The following is a 21,692-nucleotide window of genomic DNA, read 5'->3' on the forward strand; positions in this document are numbered from 1 at the left end:
TTTTACGTGTCTTCCTATATTGAATAAATTATCTTGAAAATACACCCCCCCTTTTTTCCCAGTAGAGTTAAATCGCGTTAGTACAAGTTATTTATTCATTATTGCATGAATGCAAAATATATTTTAGCTACTGATGTACAAATAAGGAGCTTTTAAAAATTGATAATATTTTTGATGACATCATTAGGAATGCAGAATTGTACATTTTAGATTTAGACTTTGATAGAAATTTTCCACAACACTATAATAAAAATACAAAAAGTATATATTTTTTGTTTTATAAGGTAAAATTAAAAGCCAAGAACAATGCGAGATTTTTTTTTTTATATATAGTAAAATTAAATGAAAACAAGAAATAAATTTCTTTTTTTTTGTTGTTTGTTTTTTCTTTTTCACACAAATTTTAACTCTAAACAACAGTAATTTTCTTTTTTTTTTTTTTCTGTTGTATTCAATGGTGTTATAAATCTCAATATATTTCAGACCTATTAGTCCTTTTTCAAGAGAAGACAGCGGAAGCAAACTACAATCTACTTATTTTTTGTTTTGCAAAACAAAAAATATTTTTAGGTTTTGTTTCAAATAATATTTTCCTTTTGGTCTCTTGTGAAACATTTCACATTTTTTTATTCTGTAAAGAAGCAAATATTTATAAATATTTTTTGTAATAATATAAAATGTTTTTAATTTGAAGTTGAAACACTAATCCTACTAAGTTAACCTGAAATCCCTAAGTATTTTACTGACCCGTTACTATTTTTCTTATTTTTAAACTACATTAAGTACAGATTAACTAAAAATTACAAATTTATAGATTCTTTTTTTCTTATATTTATGAACAATAAATATGGTCTTATGTCATTTTAATGTTTAATTTCAATAATCCTATCTGCAATAAATCATAAGGATTTTTAAATTATATATTTAAAGAGTGAAAGAAACATGTTTCTGTGGCCAGACTTAAAAAATCACTTAAGGATTTGACTTTTATTTTAATACAACCATAATTACAATGAGGACCTGTTATTTTCATCAAAATTGGAAATATTTTCAAATTTTCACCAGCTATGGATCAATAGCTCCACTGCCTTATGCATGTCTTAAGAAAGGCTAAAGGAGTAAATCTGGTTGGGAGTGCCGACAGGCAGACAGTGAAGCACTACAACACCTTTCCAGCAACTCTTGCAGTTGCACTGGCTCCAACCATATTAGCTTTTTTTTTATTACATTTTCACCCCAAACAAGGCACATTGCCACTTTGGTGTATGGGGCTACTATCAGGGGCAACAACTACTGGGGTACTATGTAGGGATTTGGGCAGCAAGATGTCGGTTCACGTTGCACTTGAACTTCTGCATGTTAGTACAGTTGGGGAAGCAGGGACCTGGAATGGAATTCCAAAGTCTAGCGGTTTTGGGCAAGAAACTACTGGAGTAGAAAGATCTTTTACATCTAGGGATCTCTACAGTGTGGGAGTGGGATTTAGCAGCCTGTCGGGTTTGTCGAGGGTGTTCACGTCGTGGGGGCACAAGTGCTTGCAGTTCGTCAGAGCATTCACCATTAAAATACTTGTAGAACAGGTAGAGGGATGCAACGTTTCGTCGATGGGACAGAGGCTGAAGTTTAGATGCCAGTTCAGGGCCTCTCAGATTTGTGACTCTTGAACCTTGTCAAGGAGCGAGAGACTAGTAGCAGATGCACCAGCCCAAATATGACAGCAATACTCCATAAATGGGTGAATGGTGGCCTTATAGAAGTACAGGATACTTTTGGGTGTTAGTAGTTTTCTAGCAGCGGCCCTGGCAATACCTTCAATGTAATTGTTCCAACTCATGTTTCCTGTGAACGTTAGGCCAAAGAATTTCAAAGATGTACTCTCAGATAAAGAATCGTTGGCCATTGCTATAGGTGATAGAGAAGGTTTCTTGTAATTATTGAATGAAACTAGTTTAGTCTTGGCGCATTGAACGTGACCATCCATTTTTGTCCCCATTCCACTACAGATTGGAGGTCATCCTCTAGTGTTTCTGCTATTTCTTTAGATATATGTTCATTTGTTTTCCTGTCGTGCCTGTTATAGAGTGTGGTGTCATCAGCATACATACCTATCTCAGAGGCAATTTTGTCGGGGAGATCATTTATGAATATCAGGAACAGTAGAGGTCCAAGGATAGACCCCTGGGGCACTCCTGCATTTATATCATATTGTTTAGATGTACGACCGTAGAGGACAACCTGGATTTTTCTCTTATCTAAGAAGGATTTAATTATGTTAAGTATTCTACCAGTGATACAGCATTATCTAATTTTAGTGAGGAGACCCTCATGCCATACCCTGTCAAAAGCCTTAGATATATCTAGCTTACCTTTCCATCGAACTTTGTCTGCAATGCTAAGAGTGTGACCCTGGTAATTGGGCAAACCTAGGTCTCCTTATCACCCGCTCAGGCCAGCAACCAGAAAGGCAACTCTAGTTTTGACTTTTTAGTCACAGCAGAGGCTGCAATGTACCAGACTAGATGCAGAACGCCATTGTCATTAGACAGAAGGTTGTCATCATACAATTTAAAGAGTAGAACATTAGTCTTCATGAGAAGAAATTAAAATAAAATTGATTTTATAAAACGAAAGTTAAAAATAGCCTAAATAGTTGAATAAACATTAGCCTACTTAAACAAAAAGAAAAAGGTTTTGATTCCAAAGAAATTTAACGAAAAACAAAAAAAAATAAAAAATAACTTACATTTTTTGCTTTAACTGGTTTTGCTTCTTGAACTATAGAGCCCTGAAAACGTTCCTCGCTAAAAATTTCTTGAGAGGAAACGCTAGGGTCAACTTTTATCACAGAAATTGCGGTCCGTTTTCCAGATCGCCGATCATAATACAACTGAAATTCAACAGGATCTGAAAAATAAAAAGATTTTTTTTAAAATGATGAAAGTTGGGAAGGGGGGTTCTTTTTTTTTTCTTTATATACATAAATTTTTTAAATATATAAACTGAACAGTTTGAACTGAACCATTGTCCTGTTAGCATCAAATCCCGGTAGACCCTGATCTCAGAAATGTTAAAAATTAACTGATTTAAATCTGCCATAAATTCAGAAATTTGTAATTTTAAAACCAAACAATTCATAACCCATCAATGGCAGGTTAATTTTCTAAATCATTATCATCCGGCGAGAAAATAACATTTCAATGATTAGTGAAAAATATTCAAATGCGATAAAAAGATTTCTTTACCTAACGGCACTAATAGAAAATCTCTCCCACAGAGTGTTGCTGTTGTGTTTGTTCTAAAAGTGTAAATATTGTTAAGCCAGTTCCAATAGACAATACAAATATAAACACTTGCTATGAAACTGGGCTTATTATAGCTTGATAAAAATAGAAAACTGTAAATAATTGGTTGTTCAGTTCATTAAAATAAACAGCCATTTATAGCCATATTTAAAGTAAATTGATATAAGTACAATTAGTTCTAGTACTTTCACTGGTTCTTTATGGAAACTTCATGAAAATAAGAATGTCTCTTAAACAATGCTTACATATATTGAGCTATGTGTCCATCTGAGATGAGATTTTTGTGGAAGAAAAACCTGAGTATATAACAGAAAACGTTGTGAAATAGCAGAAACAAATTGATCAAAACAGTTTGATTAGGGAAAATCCATAAAAAAAAAAATAAATAGATAAATAAAAAATACAACGGAAGTCATTTCCCTCTGCAATCACAACTTCATCTGAAGAACTTTTGTTACATTTCAGAGAATACTAATTAGTAATATTTTTTACATTTAAAAAAAAAAAAAAAAAAAAAATCCTAATTAGTTCAAATTTAAGAGACATCTTTCAAGCATCCTATACATCAAAACCAGAGTATTAATGAAGGTCTGTGGAAAAAATAAGGGAAGGACCCATGCCAAGAAGGGGGTTGAGATCCGGGAAGGTCGGTTCTACTCGGAGGCATCTTTGCCATTTTACATTGTTACTGGGAGGAGTGGTGAGAGGTGCTGGCCCTTGGATATATATATATATATATATATATATATATATATATATATATATCTCGAACATGCCTTGGCCCAGAGGGTCGGTTATTTGGTGCACATCACTTCACTCGAGAGTTCTGGGGAGTGCCGACGTTGTCCGTGTTCTGCAGTGTTCCCTGTCTGTGCAGTAGTTTTCTTATATTGCGCCTATTCGTGTTACATGATGAGGTAGGTTGGCAGCAGTACCTTGCTGAGCACTTTATCTTTTACTAGTTGCTTGCCGACATACATGTACCTTTCCAAGTCTGGGCGTGGTATGAGGTATGCTGTGGATGGGGGCCTCTGCAGGATGCAGGACTCATTGGTTTCTTTCAGAGTTAGTCCAACATCTCACCAAAGAGTCAACAAGTTGTATTTCTTCAACAAGCTGTTAACTGACTCCCGAGTTGGGGTCGCGAAATAACGATCATTTTGCAACCTTTATACCAGCCCAACTATGGTTGAAATTAAATTTGACAGGTCACCAGAATCTTAGGTTTTGCTAAATTTTGAGCATAATGAATTTTTTTTTTTTTTAATAGATATTTGAGAGAGAGAGAGAGGGGAAAAAAAGGCTATTGGCTTTTCTTTAACTTCATTCAAAATTTTGTGAAAACTGAGAAAATCAACGTTGAGAAAATCAACTAAATAATGACAGTGAGAAAATTTTGATAAACACAAGACAAAAGGAAGAGAATTCTGTTAAATGAGTAGTCCAACACATGCTAGCATGGAGGAGGAGTTTGGGTTATATGGCAAATCAACTATAGTGGGTCATTCTATGCCAGATATTATAGTCTAAAAATAAATAGTTCGTTCGTAGAAGAGTTTAGGTTATTTATAGTGCACTAAATGATATTGCAGTCAAACCGATTTCTCTCAGTGTTTGTTCTAAAAGAGCTGGAAATAGTCTGTTTTTCTTTTTTTTAAATATTACTTGAGGGGCAGATACTTCTTTGAACAGCTGTGTAAGAGTTGGAAATATATTTTTGGCAGTCAACCAGTATGTGACTGACAATAGTTGATTGCAACAGATACATCAAGGCAACGTTTCTCCTTTGAGCAGGTAAGCAGGAGTTAAATATGCATGTCAAATTCTAATTCTGCTTAATATGACATCTTGTCTTCGATTGAGTAGTGGTTCTGTGATTTCCAGTTTAATCATAGGTTGATGTTTTATAGATTTAATTATTTGCAGATATGTCCCATGTAGTTTACTATTTTCTTATGTAGGGCTTGATTTTGGTTTTATAATCTGTAAATAGGAGTTTAAGAGTTGTTATTGTCATTTTAGTAGCTCCTTTCGCAAGTGTGTCGGCTATTTGACTTCCTTTAATGCACACATGGCTAGAAATTTTGCCATGATCTTTTTGATATGTTTCCAATATCTTTTGTGTGCATGGGGGATTTTCATTTCCTTCTTGGTTGGCTACCAGGCTAGATAGAGTCCAAGAATGTTGTTTGTCTATCCAAGTTTTTGATCATGTCTAGTGCAATTTGTACTGCTTGAAGTTCGGCTATATAGATGGAGGTGTTGTTTGGTAATCTGATTTGTTAGTAATTATTTATATTAGTGGATGCTGCTCCTGTTCCATCTATGGTTTTCAATCTGTTGATGTACCTATTTACAATGCCTCCCCATGGGACAGAGTTAGACACCAGGGTCGTTTTTTAACGTGGAAAAAAGGTACAAAAATAAAAATTGTCTCAGTCGTGAAGGATTTCTCCTCCACTGAAAGAGAACGAGAAATGGAAGTGCCGCATCTGAAGAACAGATACTACACTTTGATCTTGGCCAAATCTGTTGATGTAGAGACCATTGTGGTTTGAGTATTTGTCTCCAAGTTCATTGAACCTATTTTTAGCAGATGTGGTTGTTGGTTTTTTTTAAAAATTTTTTAAATGCATTTGGAGGAATTTTTTTTTTTTCATCTAATGGTTAAATGGAGGCTCACTAGTTTCTATGTATAAACTTTGCATTGGTGAGCATGAATAGTATATAGTTTTTTTTTTTTTTTTTTTTTTTTTTTTTTTTTAAAGCAAGATTGGCATGTAGCTCTATAAATGGAAGACCCATAATCAAGCTTTTTTTCTGATGTGGGATCTATAGATCCTAAGCATGACCTTGTGGTCAGCACCCCAGTTCATTTTCGATATTACTTTTAGTAATTTTATGTCTTTTAGGCATTTATGCAATAAATATTCAATATGTGCCTTGAAATTTAGCTTATGGTCACGTATTATGCCCATGTTCAATTCTGGGTCAAGATGAAATGCTCATCTTTTGCAAAAGTGTATGCAGATTGTTTTTTTTTTTTTTGAGAAATAGAAGCCGTTTTCATTGGTTCATTTCTCTATCTTGTTAAGACAGTTTGTAGTTGTCTTTCAACTACAGACATGTTTGATGATGCATATGGTATTACAATGTAATCTACATATAGGAATTTTTAAATTCCTGTATTAACAATTTCAATGATGCTCTTGATTTTGAGGATGAATCGTGTGAGACAGAATGCTGCTTCTTGTTTGTATATGCTTGAACTTGTATTTCCACATTGTACTGTGAAGGAAATTTGTGAGGAAATTTTTAATAAATGCAGCCATCTTTCCTTTGATTCCACTTTTGTGAAGATCTTTTAAAATTCTGCATCGCCAAGTAGTATCATATGTTTTTTGAAGGTCAAAAAAGATTGAAACTTTTGAAAATTTTAATTAATCCCTTGCAGATGTATGTTTAAAGTATTATAAATTGATCATAGGTACCTTGATTTTTCTGGAATCCACTTTGGTTAGATAAAATGGTGTTTTTACAGATGCAGCTTGTTAAATCAATGAAACTACTTTATTGTGTTAGAATGGTCCTTTTCTTGGTTGGGGATTGTGCCTCAAGCCACGGTTTACAAAAACTGACTACCATATGGCGTTGTAAATTTGCAAAAGGATTGTGAGGGATGTTCTGGTAAATGTTTCAAAGAATTGATAATGGATTTCATCTGATGTGTTTTTTCCTCCTTTGCTTATTAATGTTTTTATTAACTTGATTGAGGAAGAAGAGTTGTCATATTCCCTGTTGTTGGATATAAAGTTGTTTTTTTTTTTGTTATTTTTTTTTTTTTTTTTTCTGCTATGTTTTTATATTTTTGGACTTTGAGGGAGTAGTGGTTCAATGAAGAGTTGAATTCTGCTGCTGTTTGGTCAGCTATTTCTTTTTATCTTTGATTCCCCCCCCCCCCATTATGTGGGTTATAGTTGTCATTGAGGATACATAAGTCGGGAAATTGTAGTATAGATTTCAGAATTTACCCAGGTGTGGTCGTGTTGGAGTCACTGCATCTCCACATTTTGCCGTCCCTCATAAGTATGATAGTAGTTGATTCACCAGGTTTTCAATTTCATTTAAATTTTGTGTTTTGGAGGAATATAAATTGAACCAATACTTATTGTTTTATTGCTTTTGCTGGGAGGTTTGTTTGTAGTGGTAGCATGACATGGAATATTTGGCTTTTGATTACTATGGAGTTGCCATTAATAAGTCAGTTGTCTCGTTGGTTTGTTTGTTTGGTTCGTTGTAAGTATTATAACCTTTGAAAGTAATTTTATCCATTTCTTTGAGTGGAGTTTCTTGTAAGCATATGTCAGGTTGTGGTTTGTCATTATGCATTTCATTTCTTCAAAGTTGGGTTTTATGCCTCAGCACTTCCATTGTATTATATTTTGTTTTGTTTTTTCAGTTTCCATTTGACCCATGATTTAGTATCAGATTTCAAGAATCTGATCTTTGTTCTTCTGAGTCCATTTCCTCAAATGTGTTCGAAGTTATGGTTCTTCATCTAGAAGTTGGTTGCATGTTTTTACAAATTTTGGTTTTTCTCTTCTGCTTTTGGTTTGTCTTCTGTTTGATCTTTTGTTTTAGTTTTGTTGTTTGATGTTAGAGAAATTTCAGTCTTTTTTTGTTTTTGTTTTGACAATGACTGAAAAGTGTTTTCTGGTTTTAATGTATATGTTTGTTGATTTGAACTTTCTGTCGCCATTTCATCGGTGAATTCAATTTGATTATTATTGTACAATTCCTATTTATTTTTTTAGGTGGTTATACTTTTTTAGAAAAACTGTTGAGGAATTTGTCATTTGATTTTGGTAAGATTTGATCTTCAGCAGGTTAATTTTTTTTTTTTTTTTTTTGCTTTATCTTGGAGTTGATTTTGTTTTTTTTTCTGTGTTTCCCATCTACCTCTGAGCTCGATATTGGAACCTGTCAAGGAGGGAACCCAATCACCTTGACAGGTCAAGGCTACACAAGCAGTATACTCGATCAAATGAGAAACCTCGAGTATCTGTTACTAGATTTGTTCACCGCCCAAAACTTAAGTGAATCAATTAGTTTACAGCACGTTTGGATTTGAATTCTACATTTTATGATTGATCCTTTGCCAGTAAGTTCTATCTTCTACTTGATGTTAAATTTGTAATTCGTTTTCTATTATATTTTGTATGAAAATTACTTTTTTTGTATTTTCTTTTTCAAATGTGTGTGTGTTTTTTTTTTGTTTTTTTTTAGTAGTCGATAGGGGTTAACCTGAACAGCCAATTGATCAAATTGGATCTCTCGTCCAGCCTGGGTAAGGGCCAAAGTGAGGTGCTGGGAGGTGAAGATGCTTAATCATCAACCACCAGGATTCTATTCCAAGGCATCATGGGTCGCCACCAACAGCCAACAGGTGGCTGTTTGAGGGAGAGATCAGTCGGTGTATTATAATGCCCACCCCCCTCTCGATAGGGCCCATGACAGGATGGAAAACATTAAAATGAATGATGATAATGAATTACCTCCAATATTCATATCTTCCGCATCTCCATTGTATTCACTGAAGTGAAAGAAAACTCTTGCCTCTCTTTCGTTACACTGAATAAAACCATAGGAATGCTAAAATAAAAAAAATTGGAAAGATATTTGTAGTCAGCATTGAAATAAACATTCAAGATGGTGGTCAAAAGTGGATAACTGAATTATTTTCTTCAAAATAAATAAAATTTTGAAAGATAATATCTGCAATTTAATCATTACAAGCTAAAATTAACAAGCAGAAGATATAAAACTAATGTTTAACTCAGCCATTGCATAGACTTTATCAAAAGAGAAAAAGCTAAAAGTATCTTTGGCCATTTATCCTTTGATAAAACCCATAAAACAGTTTTAGGCCTCCTGCTTTCCCATTAACTCAATTTAATCAAATATTTTGCACAGAGAAAACTATCAAAAGAATTTCTATTTTTATAAACTGATTCCTTCAAAACAGAAAGTAAAAAACGTACCAGTAATTTTTCCACAAAGCCAGTTTGTCGAACTCCATTGCTATTGCCATTAGGTGACGTGGCAATAGAATTGTTTGTAGACGGAGTTCGCTGGCTATATAGGATGGAGGGATTCTGAGCTGGCGGCTGGAATATCTAGAAAAGAAAGTAATATTTTTTTTAAAGTTCATATCAAAAAAAATAAAAATAAAATTCTTGGAGCCAAAGAAAATGATTTTTTTATAAATTATTACCTTCAGCTTTATATATTAGTGATGGGACAATTCTAAACTTTCTCCCAATTCAGATACAATTACCAATTCTGATATAATTAGCTTCCAATTAAAAAAAAAAAAACAAATTCTAAATATTCAATTAGAGATTTGTTGTTTTTCTTTATGTCTGTATATATTTTCACAAACAAAAATACACTTATACATAAACAATTGAAAATGATGATTGGTATGCAAAATAAGATGGTGCAGGAACAGAGTAGTTAACAATGCCCCCTTCTCATTTTAAGGAGTTTCTAAATAACATTGTTAATAAAAAAACAAAAAACATTTTTAACATGAGAAAGAATGGGGCAGAGGTGTATTAACTATTCTGTACGTTCCTTGTACAAACAAATATTTATGTGTTTACCTTAATAAATACTTGGTCAGTTACTGCCACTGACAACATAACAGGCATGCAATAGATGGATTTGTTTTAACATAAAACGAAAACTAAGATACAGATAAAAATAATAGAAATACTATTAATAATAATGCCAGATTTGTAGATTAAAAGCCTCAGCTAAAAATTGAGAATTTCTTTTTGTTTTAGGTGATCACATGTGAACACCTTGAAAAACTTGCTGGAAAGGACAACAAAACATTTTAAAACTATGATTGGCAGATAACTTTTGTATATAAATTTGATGTAAAATGACCAATGCTCATCATTTCCAGAGAGATGTTCACTGTTCTTAGCACTACCCCTAAGTCTGATTGCAAATTTATATTTTTAGTTTTTGTTAACTGTTTTAAATTTATTTTATTGGATAAAGAACAGGGATAGTTTCAACATAATAGCTTCTTCCAGCCATTCTATCATGTAGAATCTGGGAAATTGTTTTCTTCATTTTCCGAATTTTCTAACCTTAACCCCCCACACACACACACACACACAATAAATAAATGCACAGAATATTTGCCATAAAAACAGATTTTTTTTGGTTAACTGCTCTAAAAAGGTAGAATGTCTCGATCATGGGAATACATTTTACGTTAAATTAATATATGAAGCAGATCTCGCACTCTTAAATAATTTTTTATTGTTTTCTTTTTGCTATAATCACCTAAAAAGGTATAACCTTGTTTGAGGGTACAACAACAACAATACTTATAGTTCTTATATAGTAAAATAATCTAATTGATTTCTATAAACATTCATTAAAATAGAAGCTTAAATATGAAAAAAAAAAAAATGTTAATTTATTTTTTTAATCCATAAAACAGTTTAAATATCTTTAGGATAGTTTTTTTTATTTTTATTTTTAGAAATACATTTTCCATTTTAATGTTGGAAAATGTTGCTGTCTTTAATGCGCATTTCGTCGGAAGAGAAATGTAACAAAGGTTTCAATGATATTAAATCAAGAATTTATTAGTAGTCTTAATTTTATTGCTTTTTATATCTACCAAAAACAACCATAATTTTGTTTTACAATCAGTATAAAAATATGAGAAGTAAGGTGGATCTGACCGTCACAGGAATCCTTAAATCCAAGAAAGATAATACAGAAAGAATCAAAATTTTTTTAAAAATTGATGCGAAAGGTTGTTTCACATCAAAGTGAAAATTCACAATTTTTTTTTCGATTCAAAGCCAATCTTTTTCTTTTCTTTTTCACTTTTCACCCATCCCTTGTATTATTTGCTGATGCTTACTGAGGGACCAGACAAGAGTCTAACAGTCTAAATAAATTTTAAAAACATATTTATGTTCTACTTTTGATTTAATTAACAATAGTGTTTGATAGTATTTTTCTTGACAAAAATGTTTTCCTTTTTAATCATTTTTTTAGAACCTTTAAATTTTTATCTTGTTTATTTTATGCAAGTAAAATAAATTTACATCGTATTTTGATGTTATTATGACCTATCAATTTAACTTTTATTAATAATTCAAAAACAAATATTTGTCATCAGTATCAGCAAATGGGAACTTAAGTTTAAAACAAAAGAATTGTTTTGGAGATAGGAAATTTGGTTCAGATTTTTCTGATTCTAACGGTTAATCATCCCAACACTTCATAATATATATACATATGCACACACACACACACGTTAATATATTTATTAATCTGGTAGTGGATCTTATGAGGAGTTTGAATTATGATAGAAGCTCATCATGAATCAGTTTGGTCCAGCATTGGCATTTATATAAACTAGCGGGGGTACCCGGCGTTGCCCAGGGTATTTGGAGGTGTAAAAAGAAAAAAAAAAAGTGTTAGTAGAACCCGTGACACGAAGGCGGAAAAGAAAAAGAAAGAAAACATAACATCTTACCACTATGCTACGAAGCCATAGGAAGTGAAAAGCGTTCAAATTTAGCAATGTCAATCAAAAAAGTTGACTTGCTAAGTGAATACGCAGGTGCAGAAATGAAGGTTGGCTGAAGGCCAGTTCAGCTTTCCGCTGTTTCATTTATTTGTTTTCCCACGATGTTGGGGACCAGCTCCCCATAAAAAGGGAGTGTCCAAATGAATAGCAATTGTCTGATATGAGGGTTTTCCCCCCCACATTGATCAAAGCTAATTGCTTTCTGGACATCCCTGCAGAAAAGCCATGAAGTTTACTTTTATACAAAAAAGACAAACAAACATGCGAGAGGATGGAATAGCATGAATTTTATAAAAGTCGATCAAAATAAATCTAAAGATGACGTTCCTTCGCAAATCGTAGATATTATAATCTAGGGAGTATATAAAAAGTTATAAAACATAGTAACCCCCCCCCACTGAGAACCCCTGCAAAAAAGGCCTTTGCTGGACATACAAAAAGGCGCACGACCGTTTTGCCTTATATATATATATATATATATATCTAGAGAGAGAGAGAGAGAGAAAGAGATAATTTCATTACAAACACCTGGAATGTGAGTGACTGGCGGCAAAAAAAAAATAAAAAATAAAAATAAATAAATCTGTAAAAGTGAAAATGTGTGTGAGGACACTTCTCAACCTATATACTCAACGAATTTTTGATCTAAAGACTTGAAATTTGGTATACAGGATATTCAGACACGTGTAAAACTCTTAAATCGGTTTTCATCCTGAACAAAGGGCTGTTAAGGGGTCAAATTTAGCAATTGATATGTGAAGACTGTTGAACTTTTATCTATTTGTAAACCGTTTCATGACTGCACATGCGTGGTCGAGAAACATGACAGCTTATTTATGTTAAGAATAAGATTTATTGAAAACACTTTGTAAGTTCTTGCAGTTTTGAACTTCCACACACTTGCCAGTAATGTGAAAATTTTGCGTTCTGGTGGCCATGAAGTCACTGAAGGTGTTTTTGATATCAATTAGTTTTTAAGCATTTCTCACACACTCAAGTAGAAAGTTGTAGAAACGCTTGAAAAAGTAGTAGTCAGTAAGCGAAAAGTTTGAAGAGTATGGTGGATGAGGCAAAGTTTTGTAGTCCAATTCATTCAACTTCTACAGTGTCAGTTAAGCATTGTCATGCAGAAGAATTGGGCCTTTTCTGTTGACTAATGCTGGGTGTTGTTGTCAAAGTTTCTGACGCATTTTATCCATTCGTAGACAGTACTTTTCTACCATAACGATTTCGCCTGAATCAAAAAAAACTCATGAATGAAACCAATCGATAACCTCAAAAGGTCAGCATGACCTTTTTTGGTGCAACTCTGGTTTCAGGAAGTGTCGTCAGCGTCTAACCACTGAGCCGAGCGTCACCAGTTGTCATAAAGAACCCACTTTTCATCACAAGTCACAACCCAGTTGAGAAATAGGTCGTTCTTGTTATATAAAAGGGAAGATGACACTTCATAACTGCGTTTCTTTTGGTTGTTCAATTATTGAAGCAACCAATTATCTTGCTTTTTGTTTTTCCAATCTCTTTCAAGTGGTTAGAAATCGTATATGTTACATCTAATTCAGAAGCAAGTTCTCGAACAGTTGTGCATGGATTGACTTCAACTAAAGTTTTTAATTGATCGTTGTCAACACGCGATGGCCGACCACTACGCTCATCATCTTCAAGACTTGTCGCCACCATGAAATTTCTTAAACCACCATTGTGCTGTACGTTCAGTAGTGGTTTCTGGGTCAAATATCTTGTTAATATAATAAGTTGTTTTTAGCAGCTTTTCGGCCAGGCTTGAATTGAAAATCGTGCGAATTTGCTTTTTTCCATCTTGTATTCCACATTCTGGAAAAGCAATTGTTTTAAAATGATTCTAATTTAAATTAGAGTGAAAAGTGTTCTTTAAAATGATACATAAAGTAAAGGCATTATTACAAAAAATTATTTGAAAATGCATTATTTGACATAAAAATTAAAAATTCTGCTAGAATTTTCTTTGGTCTAACAGAATTTTATAATTGTTTCTTTAATTTAGATCTATACAGAGAAGCAAAACTAATATATATAGTGTGTATGCATATATATATATATGCATACACACTAGCAGAAGTACCCGTCATTGACTGGGTTCAAAAACAGCCTACAGAAAATGAACTGTGATTGGTGAAAGTATGATAGGTTATGAAAAGGAGATTTACTTACTTTAGTAAAATAATTCGAAACAGCAAAATGGGATATTAAAAAAGTAAACATAATTACTTTAGTTTTTTAAAGCAAAGAATCGATATAAATAAGAATAAGAAGAAAATGGCGCCCTTTTCAAGCAGAACAGCTTTGTTTCAGTTTTACAGTATTGAATGGTTTAGTATTGCGCCGTCGGATTCAGGGTTGTAATATTGTAATGTAAAGAACATGCAGAAAGGGTTGTAATCAACTGAATTCCTTCTAGTACACTGACAAAAAAAAAAAAAAAAAAAAAAAGCTTAAACAGACATATAAATAAAAATAAAAAGGTTATGTAAATGTTTTTAAAAAGACACGTAATCACGTGAGCAGGATTTTTTTCATTCTTTTGTCACAATAACAAGTACATTCTTATTTTTTATTATTTATCTATTTCTGAAAGAGTGCCACGTGCAAGTGGAGAAGGAAAAAAACAGTTAGCAAAATTTATGTCGAGAATTGTCTAAAGTTCCGACTTTTTTTTGGGGGGGGGGGGGGCTTTCACTTTAATAAGAACGTGAATTTATGAGGTAAATTTATTCGACACAATATAATTCAACTCAAAAAGATAAAGAAAAGCTAATGTGAATTAAGATTAAAGTTAAGCTGTTATTGTGGACCCCTTTTAAAAACCTTGTTACATATTTACATTCTATGGAGGTCAAGCGCGAACGAACACCCAATAATTTTATCATACCATATTTCTTCAAACTGAAACAATTATCAAAATATACTTACGCAAATAGATATGAAAAGTCTTTGTTAAAGTTTGTGCCATATTTCCACGGAGTACAGGCGCGAACGCAGACCCCACAATTTTATTATACCATCCCTATTTAAGTTGAAACATACTTATCAAATTATTCTTATGCACATCTATATCAAAAACCCTTGTAAACGTTTTTTTTTCTTCATTTTTTATTTCCATACTTTGGGGGCGAGGCGCGAACACAGGCCACACAATTTTTATGAACCACCGTTCTGCTAGATCAAACATACCCATTCCTGATCCTTGATACGTCTTTTATCATTATATGTAATCAGTTTTTTAAAATAGTCAACCATATAGGAGCCTATTCGTGACCAGACACACACACAGACGTTCAGCTTTTATATATATATATATATATATATGAAGTGCTTTCAATAAGTTTCCAAACTTTTTTGTATGGGCATTTAAAATTGTTGTAGACTTTCGAAAATTCAGTATGTTATTGCTATACATCTTATAAGATGACTAACCAATTTTTATGGTATCAGGTTCAAATGAACAGCTACAGTAGGAGTTGGAATACACCCTACTAAAGCCTGATTATCACAGCTGGTGAATTTCAAAAATGCAATCTGGACATAAGGACACTTTAGAAGAACGATATACAATAAAATTCTGTTTTAAACTTGAAAAAATGCCACAGAAACGTATGGAATGCTTCAGACTATTTTGGACTTTGCATGAATTGAGTATTAGTTTTTGAGTGGCATAAGACATTCAAGGAAGGCAGGGAGTCTGTGAGAGATGATGAGAGGTGCGGGAGGAGTTAGGAAGTCAGAACACCAGAGTTGATTGACCAAATAAAGAATTTAATGGATAAGGACCATTGTGTGTCTATAGAGACAATAAGTGCACAGTTTGATATCAGTGTGGGAACTGTACACACAATTATTCGCGAGGAACTGAAGATGCGGAAAATTTTCGCAAAATTTGTCCCAAGGGTGCTCAGAGATGATCCGACTATTTGACCAAGATCGGCATCAAGACAGTTCTTCACATAGGAATGGTTTAATTCAATATAATAATAGCCGAGACCGTGTTCTTTGTGACTTCTAATTATTCCTTAAGCTTAAGGAAAACCTTAGAGGCTGTTATTATGAGACGATTGAGGAAATGAAAGAGGCCGTGATGAGTCATTGACATGCTCACACAAGAGGACTTCCATAGGGCCTTCCAAAAGTTGTCGGAACGGTATAAGTGCATTGCAGCCAGAGGAGATTACTTGGAAGAGGACTAGAGTTTCAATGAAAGTGCTCATACAAAAACGTCTGGAAACCTATTAAGGCACCTTGTACATACGCTATGCCATGAATCACTGTCTTTTTGAATTAAACCATTCCTATGTGGTTTATAAATTTTTATTTTACACTATCCTTTTCTACCTACTTTGTATATTTCTTTTGGATTTATTTCATCTAGCAGCAGGATCCGTGTTCTGGTGTTGCTCAGTGGAAATATGACACAAAGCCAGAAGAGCTATGATGACCCCCCCCCCCCCCAACCTAAAAAACAAAATAACCTTTTGATTATCTAATGCATTATTGTACGCGAGTCATGTAAATTACTGACTATGGATAAACAACCAATAAAATATTAACACAGAAGACAGATAGCTTCTTCCCTCGAACAGCAGAAATTCAAATATAACATAAACCAACATCTTGTTAATTTTTTCTAGGTAGGGTCCTAAATAGTAGCTCCTTACATTCAAGTGGCGATATGCTTGTTTGGGGTGAAGGTGAATAAATAAAATAAAGAGTTCAAAACTGTTATAATTATGTATAATTCTAGTGGTTCTATTTAAGCATTTAAAGCTTAGAAATTTTAGTTACTGGGGGATTAGCTTTTGCACATACCATTAATGTAAGCTGTTGCCCCCCCCCCCCGTTTTGCTTAGAAATTATTCCAGAATATATAAATACAGCTATTTCACTTTCTAATCATATTCATATGTATAAAATAACGGCTAAAACCGGTGACATTTAAAATGAATCAACATTTTTAATAAATAAGGTCTCAATTAGTGTAGAAAGAATAAAGGGGGGGGGGGGGAGAAGATAAAAAAGAACAGGTCTTTTTCCGAGAATACTAAAGGATTCCTTCTTAAATTCATTTTAGATGGCTAAGGGAGGGGAGAATACATAGTGGGCTAAATGGCCAGAGTGGGGGGAGGGGGAGGGATTCTAATGTGATGAATTTTAACTGAACCCAACCAAATTATTTCTAAAGTAAAATTTCCCAAGGAGTGTATATTTTTATATGTTGATTTTAATGGAACCACAGATGCTATTTTAGTACTAATTTGAATTAGAAATCTCGGAGCAACTACATTATAAAACTTTAACCTTTTATTTCTCCATTTCTGAAAAGAAAAAAAAAATCAATGAAAAAAAAAAAAAAAAAAAAAAGAGCAAAAAAGACAAAATTCATACTCTTAAATGTAAAATTTTGTTTTCAATTTAGTTATCAGAATTAAAATGTACTTCATTAGATAATCAAATATGACATCATAGATATATTTTTCCATCTGATTTACATATGTGTTTGTGGTATGTATTGATACACATAAATGATTATGCTGGAAAAAGTCTTCTCTAAATGCTATCAGAAACATTTAAGAAATATTAGAAAATAGTGAGAGGGATGAGAGAAATACATAGAAAAATTGGTGATTTGTCTAGTTAATTATATATTACAGCTCTTCTGTCTTAATGGATGACATTTTTTTGTTACATCAACATCTATTATGTCATAAAGGATCTTCAACCTGTTTGACTAAATGATGTCATCCTTTTATGACATACTTGATTTTTTTTTGTAACAGAGTTCAGTAAATGGAGTTCGAAACTGAATTATGCTAGTGGTTCAAAAGTCATAAAAATTTAAAGCACAGAAATTCGGGGTTCAAAACATATATGGAATAAATACTTGTAATCACAGACCAATTCACAACCAGTGAATTCACAATTAATTTCTTAACTTCTCTAATTTGAAGCAATCTTGATAAAATTAAAATTAGGTAAAACTGTTCTTTCCGATTCTGCACTCACACTGTATGTCTCTCTATGCTGTAAACCATTAGAGAATATATATATATATATATATATATATATATATATATATCAGTAGCACCAAAAGGAAAGTCTGCACAATGGAAAAATTATTATTTAAATGTAACTTTAGAACATCAATGCAACACAAATACAACAGGAACACATATCGCATAGGATTAGCAAATCTCTCGACGGTGGCAATCTTTCTAGGGCAATTGCTCTTGACATATCTAAAGCCTTTGATAGGGTATGGCATAAAGGTTTACTTCATAAGATCGCTAGCTATGGTATAGCTGGAAAAGTCTTCTCAATTATTAAATCATTTCTTTCTGATAGGTTCATAAGAGTAGTAGTTGAGGGGCAAAAATCAGAAGCTCACAGTATTAATGCCGGTGTCCCTCAGGGATCCATCCTGGGCCCAACTCTTTTCCTGATCTACATTAATGATCTTCCAAATCATATCCTTACATCATTTGTAGACATTTATGCTGACGACACTACCATTTATGGTACCACATCTAAGACAGTAAACGACCAAGTTCTCTCCAATTCTCTCTCCTCTGATCTTGAGCACGTAGTACAATGGGGAAAGGAGTGGCTGGTTACTTTTAATGCATCTAAAACCAAGCTTCTCTCTTTACATCATCAACATTCTAATTCACATTTGTCATCAATTGAAATGAATGGCTCTCGTCTTCAGGAGGCCTCAAGTTTTGACAAGCTTCTGGGCTTGACCATTACTCCTGATCTTAAATGGAACACGTATATCAAATCTGTTGCCAAGGCCGCTGGAAAAATGGTGGGATCTTTCTATCGATCCAGTAGATATCTCACTGCTGATGCTATTCTCTACCTATATAAGAGCCAGGTACGTCCAAGGATGGAATACTGTTGCCACATCTGGGCAGGAGCTGCTAGAAAGGACTTGTCCTGCCTTGATAGAGTTCAAAATAGACTTCGTAGCCTCGTAGGAGATGTCCTTTTCTCCTCCTTGCAACCTCTATCTCACAGAAGAGATGTTGCGAGTTTGTCTCTGATGTATCGTTATTTTCATGGAAAGTGTTCAACTGAGCTTCAATCTATGGTCCCCCCTCGCCAAACTTTCACAAGAAACACTCGTCTAGCTGTAAACACTATCAATAATTTCCCCCACTCTTTATCTGTGCCTAAACCTAAACGTAGATTCCATGAACAAAGCTTCTTTCTTAGAACTGCACGCCTGTGGAATTGTCTTCCGTTTTCCTGCTTTCCGGCTGACTACAATATGGTTGTGTTCAAGTCTAAAGTAAATAAGTTCTTGATGAGCCGTTCCATATAAGTTATTAAATTTACCAAATTTTCATTACTAATGATTACTATATTGACCAATTTCTACTGTACACTCTTTAACCCTTATCCTTGAGTGGCCTCTGGGCCTTGATAATGTGGTGATGCCTTTGTAAAAAAAACAAAAAAAACACAATGAACTAGTTAATATTTAGTAGCATAGCCCTTCTGCAATTTGACAGCTCGCAATCTTTTAGGCATTCCTTGAAGTTTTCCATAGGATTGAGATCTGGAGATTATGCAAGTCAATGCAGACAGAATATTATGCTCTTCACATTGCCAGTTATGTGAATAGGAGCATTATCATCATTCAAAATTCCAGCTAAACTAGAACAAAAAAATGCTCAGTCAACATATTAATGTCAAATGTCAAATTATTTCAACCTTGCAAGTGAACTACAGGCTCTGGACCATTGACACTAATAACGCCCCCACATCAAAACCGAACCTCTACCACCTTGCAATATTGAAACTGCACTTAGGATTAAATTCTTTGTCCTTCCTTCGACGGACGTACTGTCTACCATCACTGCCTAGCCTATTGAACTTACTTTCGTTGCTAAAAATCATTTTTCGATCAATATAAGGAGTCACGATCTTCACTGTAGCTGACGAAGTAGAGATGGTGCTTTCTGCTCTTTACAGAAATCATTGGCTTGCATCTTACAACAAAGTCTCGCAAATTAAATTCCTTCAATCTATACTTAATTGTAGAAAGATAGCACTTTTTAACAAGATGACACTGTTGTTGGATTTAGGGAGCCATTTCAAATCTGTTTCTGAGGCTGCAGATCTTGATAGCATTGTCTTCCCTGTAAGAAGTCACTCTAGCCAGATTTATTTATTAGACAGCCAGATTTATGTGCATCACGAATACTGCCGGTGTTTTGGTGCTTTTGCAGAGTAACCTATACAGTTTTCTCATTACATTTCAATTTTTCTTGATTGGATAAATCAGAAAAGTGGGGATTAATGAGCTCCTCACAAGCACTTAGAGAAAGCCGAGACATACGGACTAAATGTTACGTTGTTATCACCTGGAACTACAACAATTACGATTAGATATGCTTTGTTGCCTAAGCTCATTTGTTGCTGCTGAGTTTATTTTTGCCTTCTTGATTTGAAGTTAAATTTTTTTTTTTTTTTTTTTAATCAACGTGAACACTAGGATACTTCAATTAAAAGTCAAATATGAAAAGGTAAAATTATAGAGGAATAAAAGGCAAATCAAATGAGGTATAGGTTGCTTAAACAGTTACATTCAATTTAGCTTGAATTTGAAGTTTTTGAACAATTGATGTGCAGACTTTCTTTTTGGCGCCACTTTATATACATCGGCATTTTGATTTATTTTAAGGAATCCAGCAATAAATAAACATGTGACACAAAGTGTGTGTGTGTGTGTGTGTGTGTGTGTACATTACACACATACACACACTATTAAAACATTGGACATTGTTACGTTGCTAAACAAAGAATTTACATTCGTGTGTTCACACCGCAAACACGCAAGGGTAATTTCATGTGAAATCCTTTATGTCACAAAGAAATGACATTCAGTAAAAAAACAGGTTCAAGATTCTGTATGTTGAAATAACAAAAGGATTGATTATAACATAACACAGCCATAATTCATATTTAATTTAGCATCCATCTATCTACTATCTATGTATTTTTCTCATGCCGTTCACTATGTTGATTCAACCATTTTCTAATTATATAGAAAAACTCGAGCATTAAAAATAAGATGGTTTAAGATTAAACTAAGAAAAGTAAAAGTAGCATTACAAGTTGATTTTTTCTTTTTAGGTAATTGTTATTTTATCAACTTGCATGAAAAGAGCTTTGTAAAAGATGTTTAAAACCATTTGAAGTATGCAAATACCATCAGTAGTTAAAAAATTATGAGAATTTTAAGTGCCAAAATTTATGCTTTTCTGTGGACATTTTTCTTTAGTAAGTTAAATTACGGATGTCAACATTTCAAGAAATTTGGTAATTTCGCCACCATTTATTTTTCAAGCTATTCTCATGAAACTTGGCACTCTGATGTAAAATTGTGTGCACCTGCTGATTATACAGTCAAATCTGATGTATCTCTTTTTACATGAATTGTAAATTCAGATGTACAAATTTCAATTTTTTTTTTAAAACTGGTGCATTGTATCATACAGTGGGTGTCTATTCATAAACAAAACTAAGTATTATAGTTGTATTTAAATATAGCTTTATTGAGAATAGGAATTTTCCAGCCTCCTCACCAAAGGAGAGCTTAATCTTGGGTGTAGCCATTGAATGCCTAAAGAGCATTCATGGCCGGTATTTACTACTCCCCCCTCAAAGAAAAAAAAATTGAGTAGATATAAATTAATCTCAGAAATAAATCAAAGAAAATTTTT

The 21,692-nt window shown here is 33.3% G+C and overlaps 1 protein-coding gene across 2 annotated transcripts in view; it reads right to left on the reverse strand.

Annotated features, from left to right (window-relative positions):
* LOC145247400 (cold shock domain-containing protein E1-like) overlaps positions 1–21,692 on the reverse strand; it is a 96,954-nt gene that overhangs the window by 55,940 nt on the left and 19,322 nt on the right. For both annotated transcript variants that reach the window (XM_080109103.1, XM_080109102.1), the window contains exons 3-5: positions 9,344–9,478; positions 8,858–8,954; positions 2,744–2,904 (exon numbers count right to left, since the gene is read on the reverse strand). In XM_080109103.1, coding sequence (XP_079965229.1) covers positions 2,744–2,904; positions 8,858–8,954; positions 9,344–9,478 — 393 coding nt within the window. The remainder of the gene's footprint in view (positions 1–2,743; positions 2,905–8,857; positions 8,955–9,343; positions 9,479–21,692) is intronic.

The sequence above is a fragment of the Euprymna scolopes genome, chromosome 25 (genome assembly GCF_053919585.1).
Source record: "Euprymna scolopes isolate OS-2025 chromosome 25, ASM5391958v1, whole genome shotgun sequence".
Taxonomy (NCBI): Eukaryota; Metazoa; Mollusca; class Cephalopoda; order Sepiida; family Sepiolidae; genus Euprymna; species Euprymna scolopes.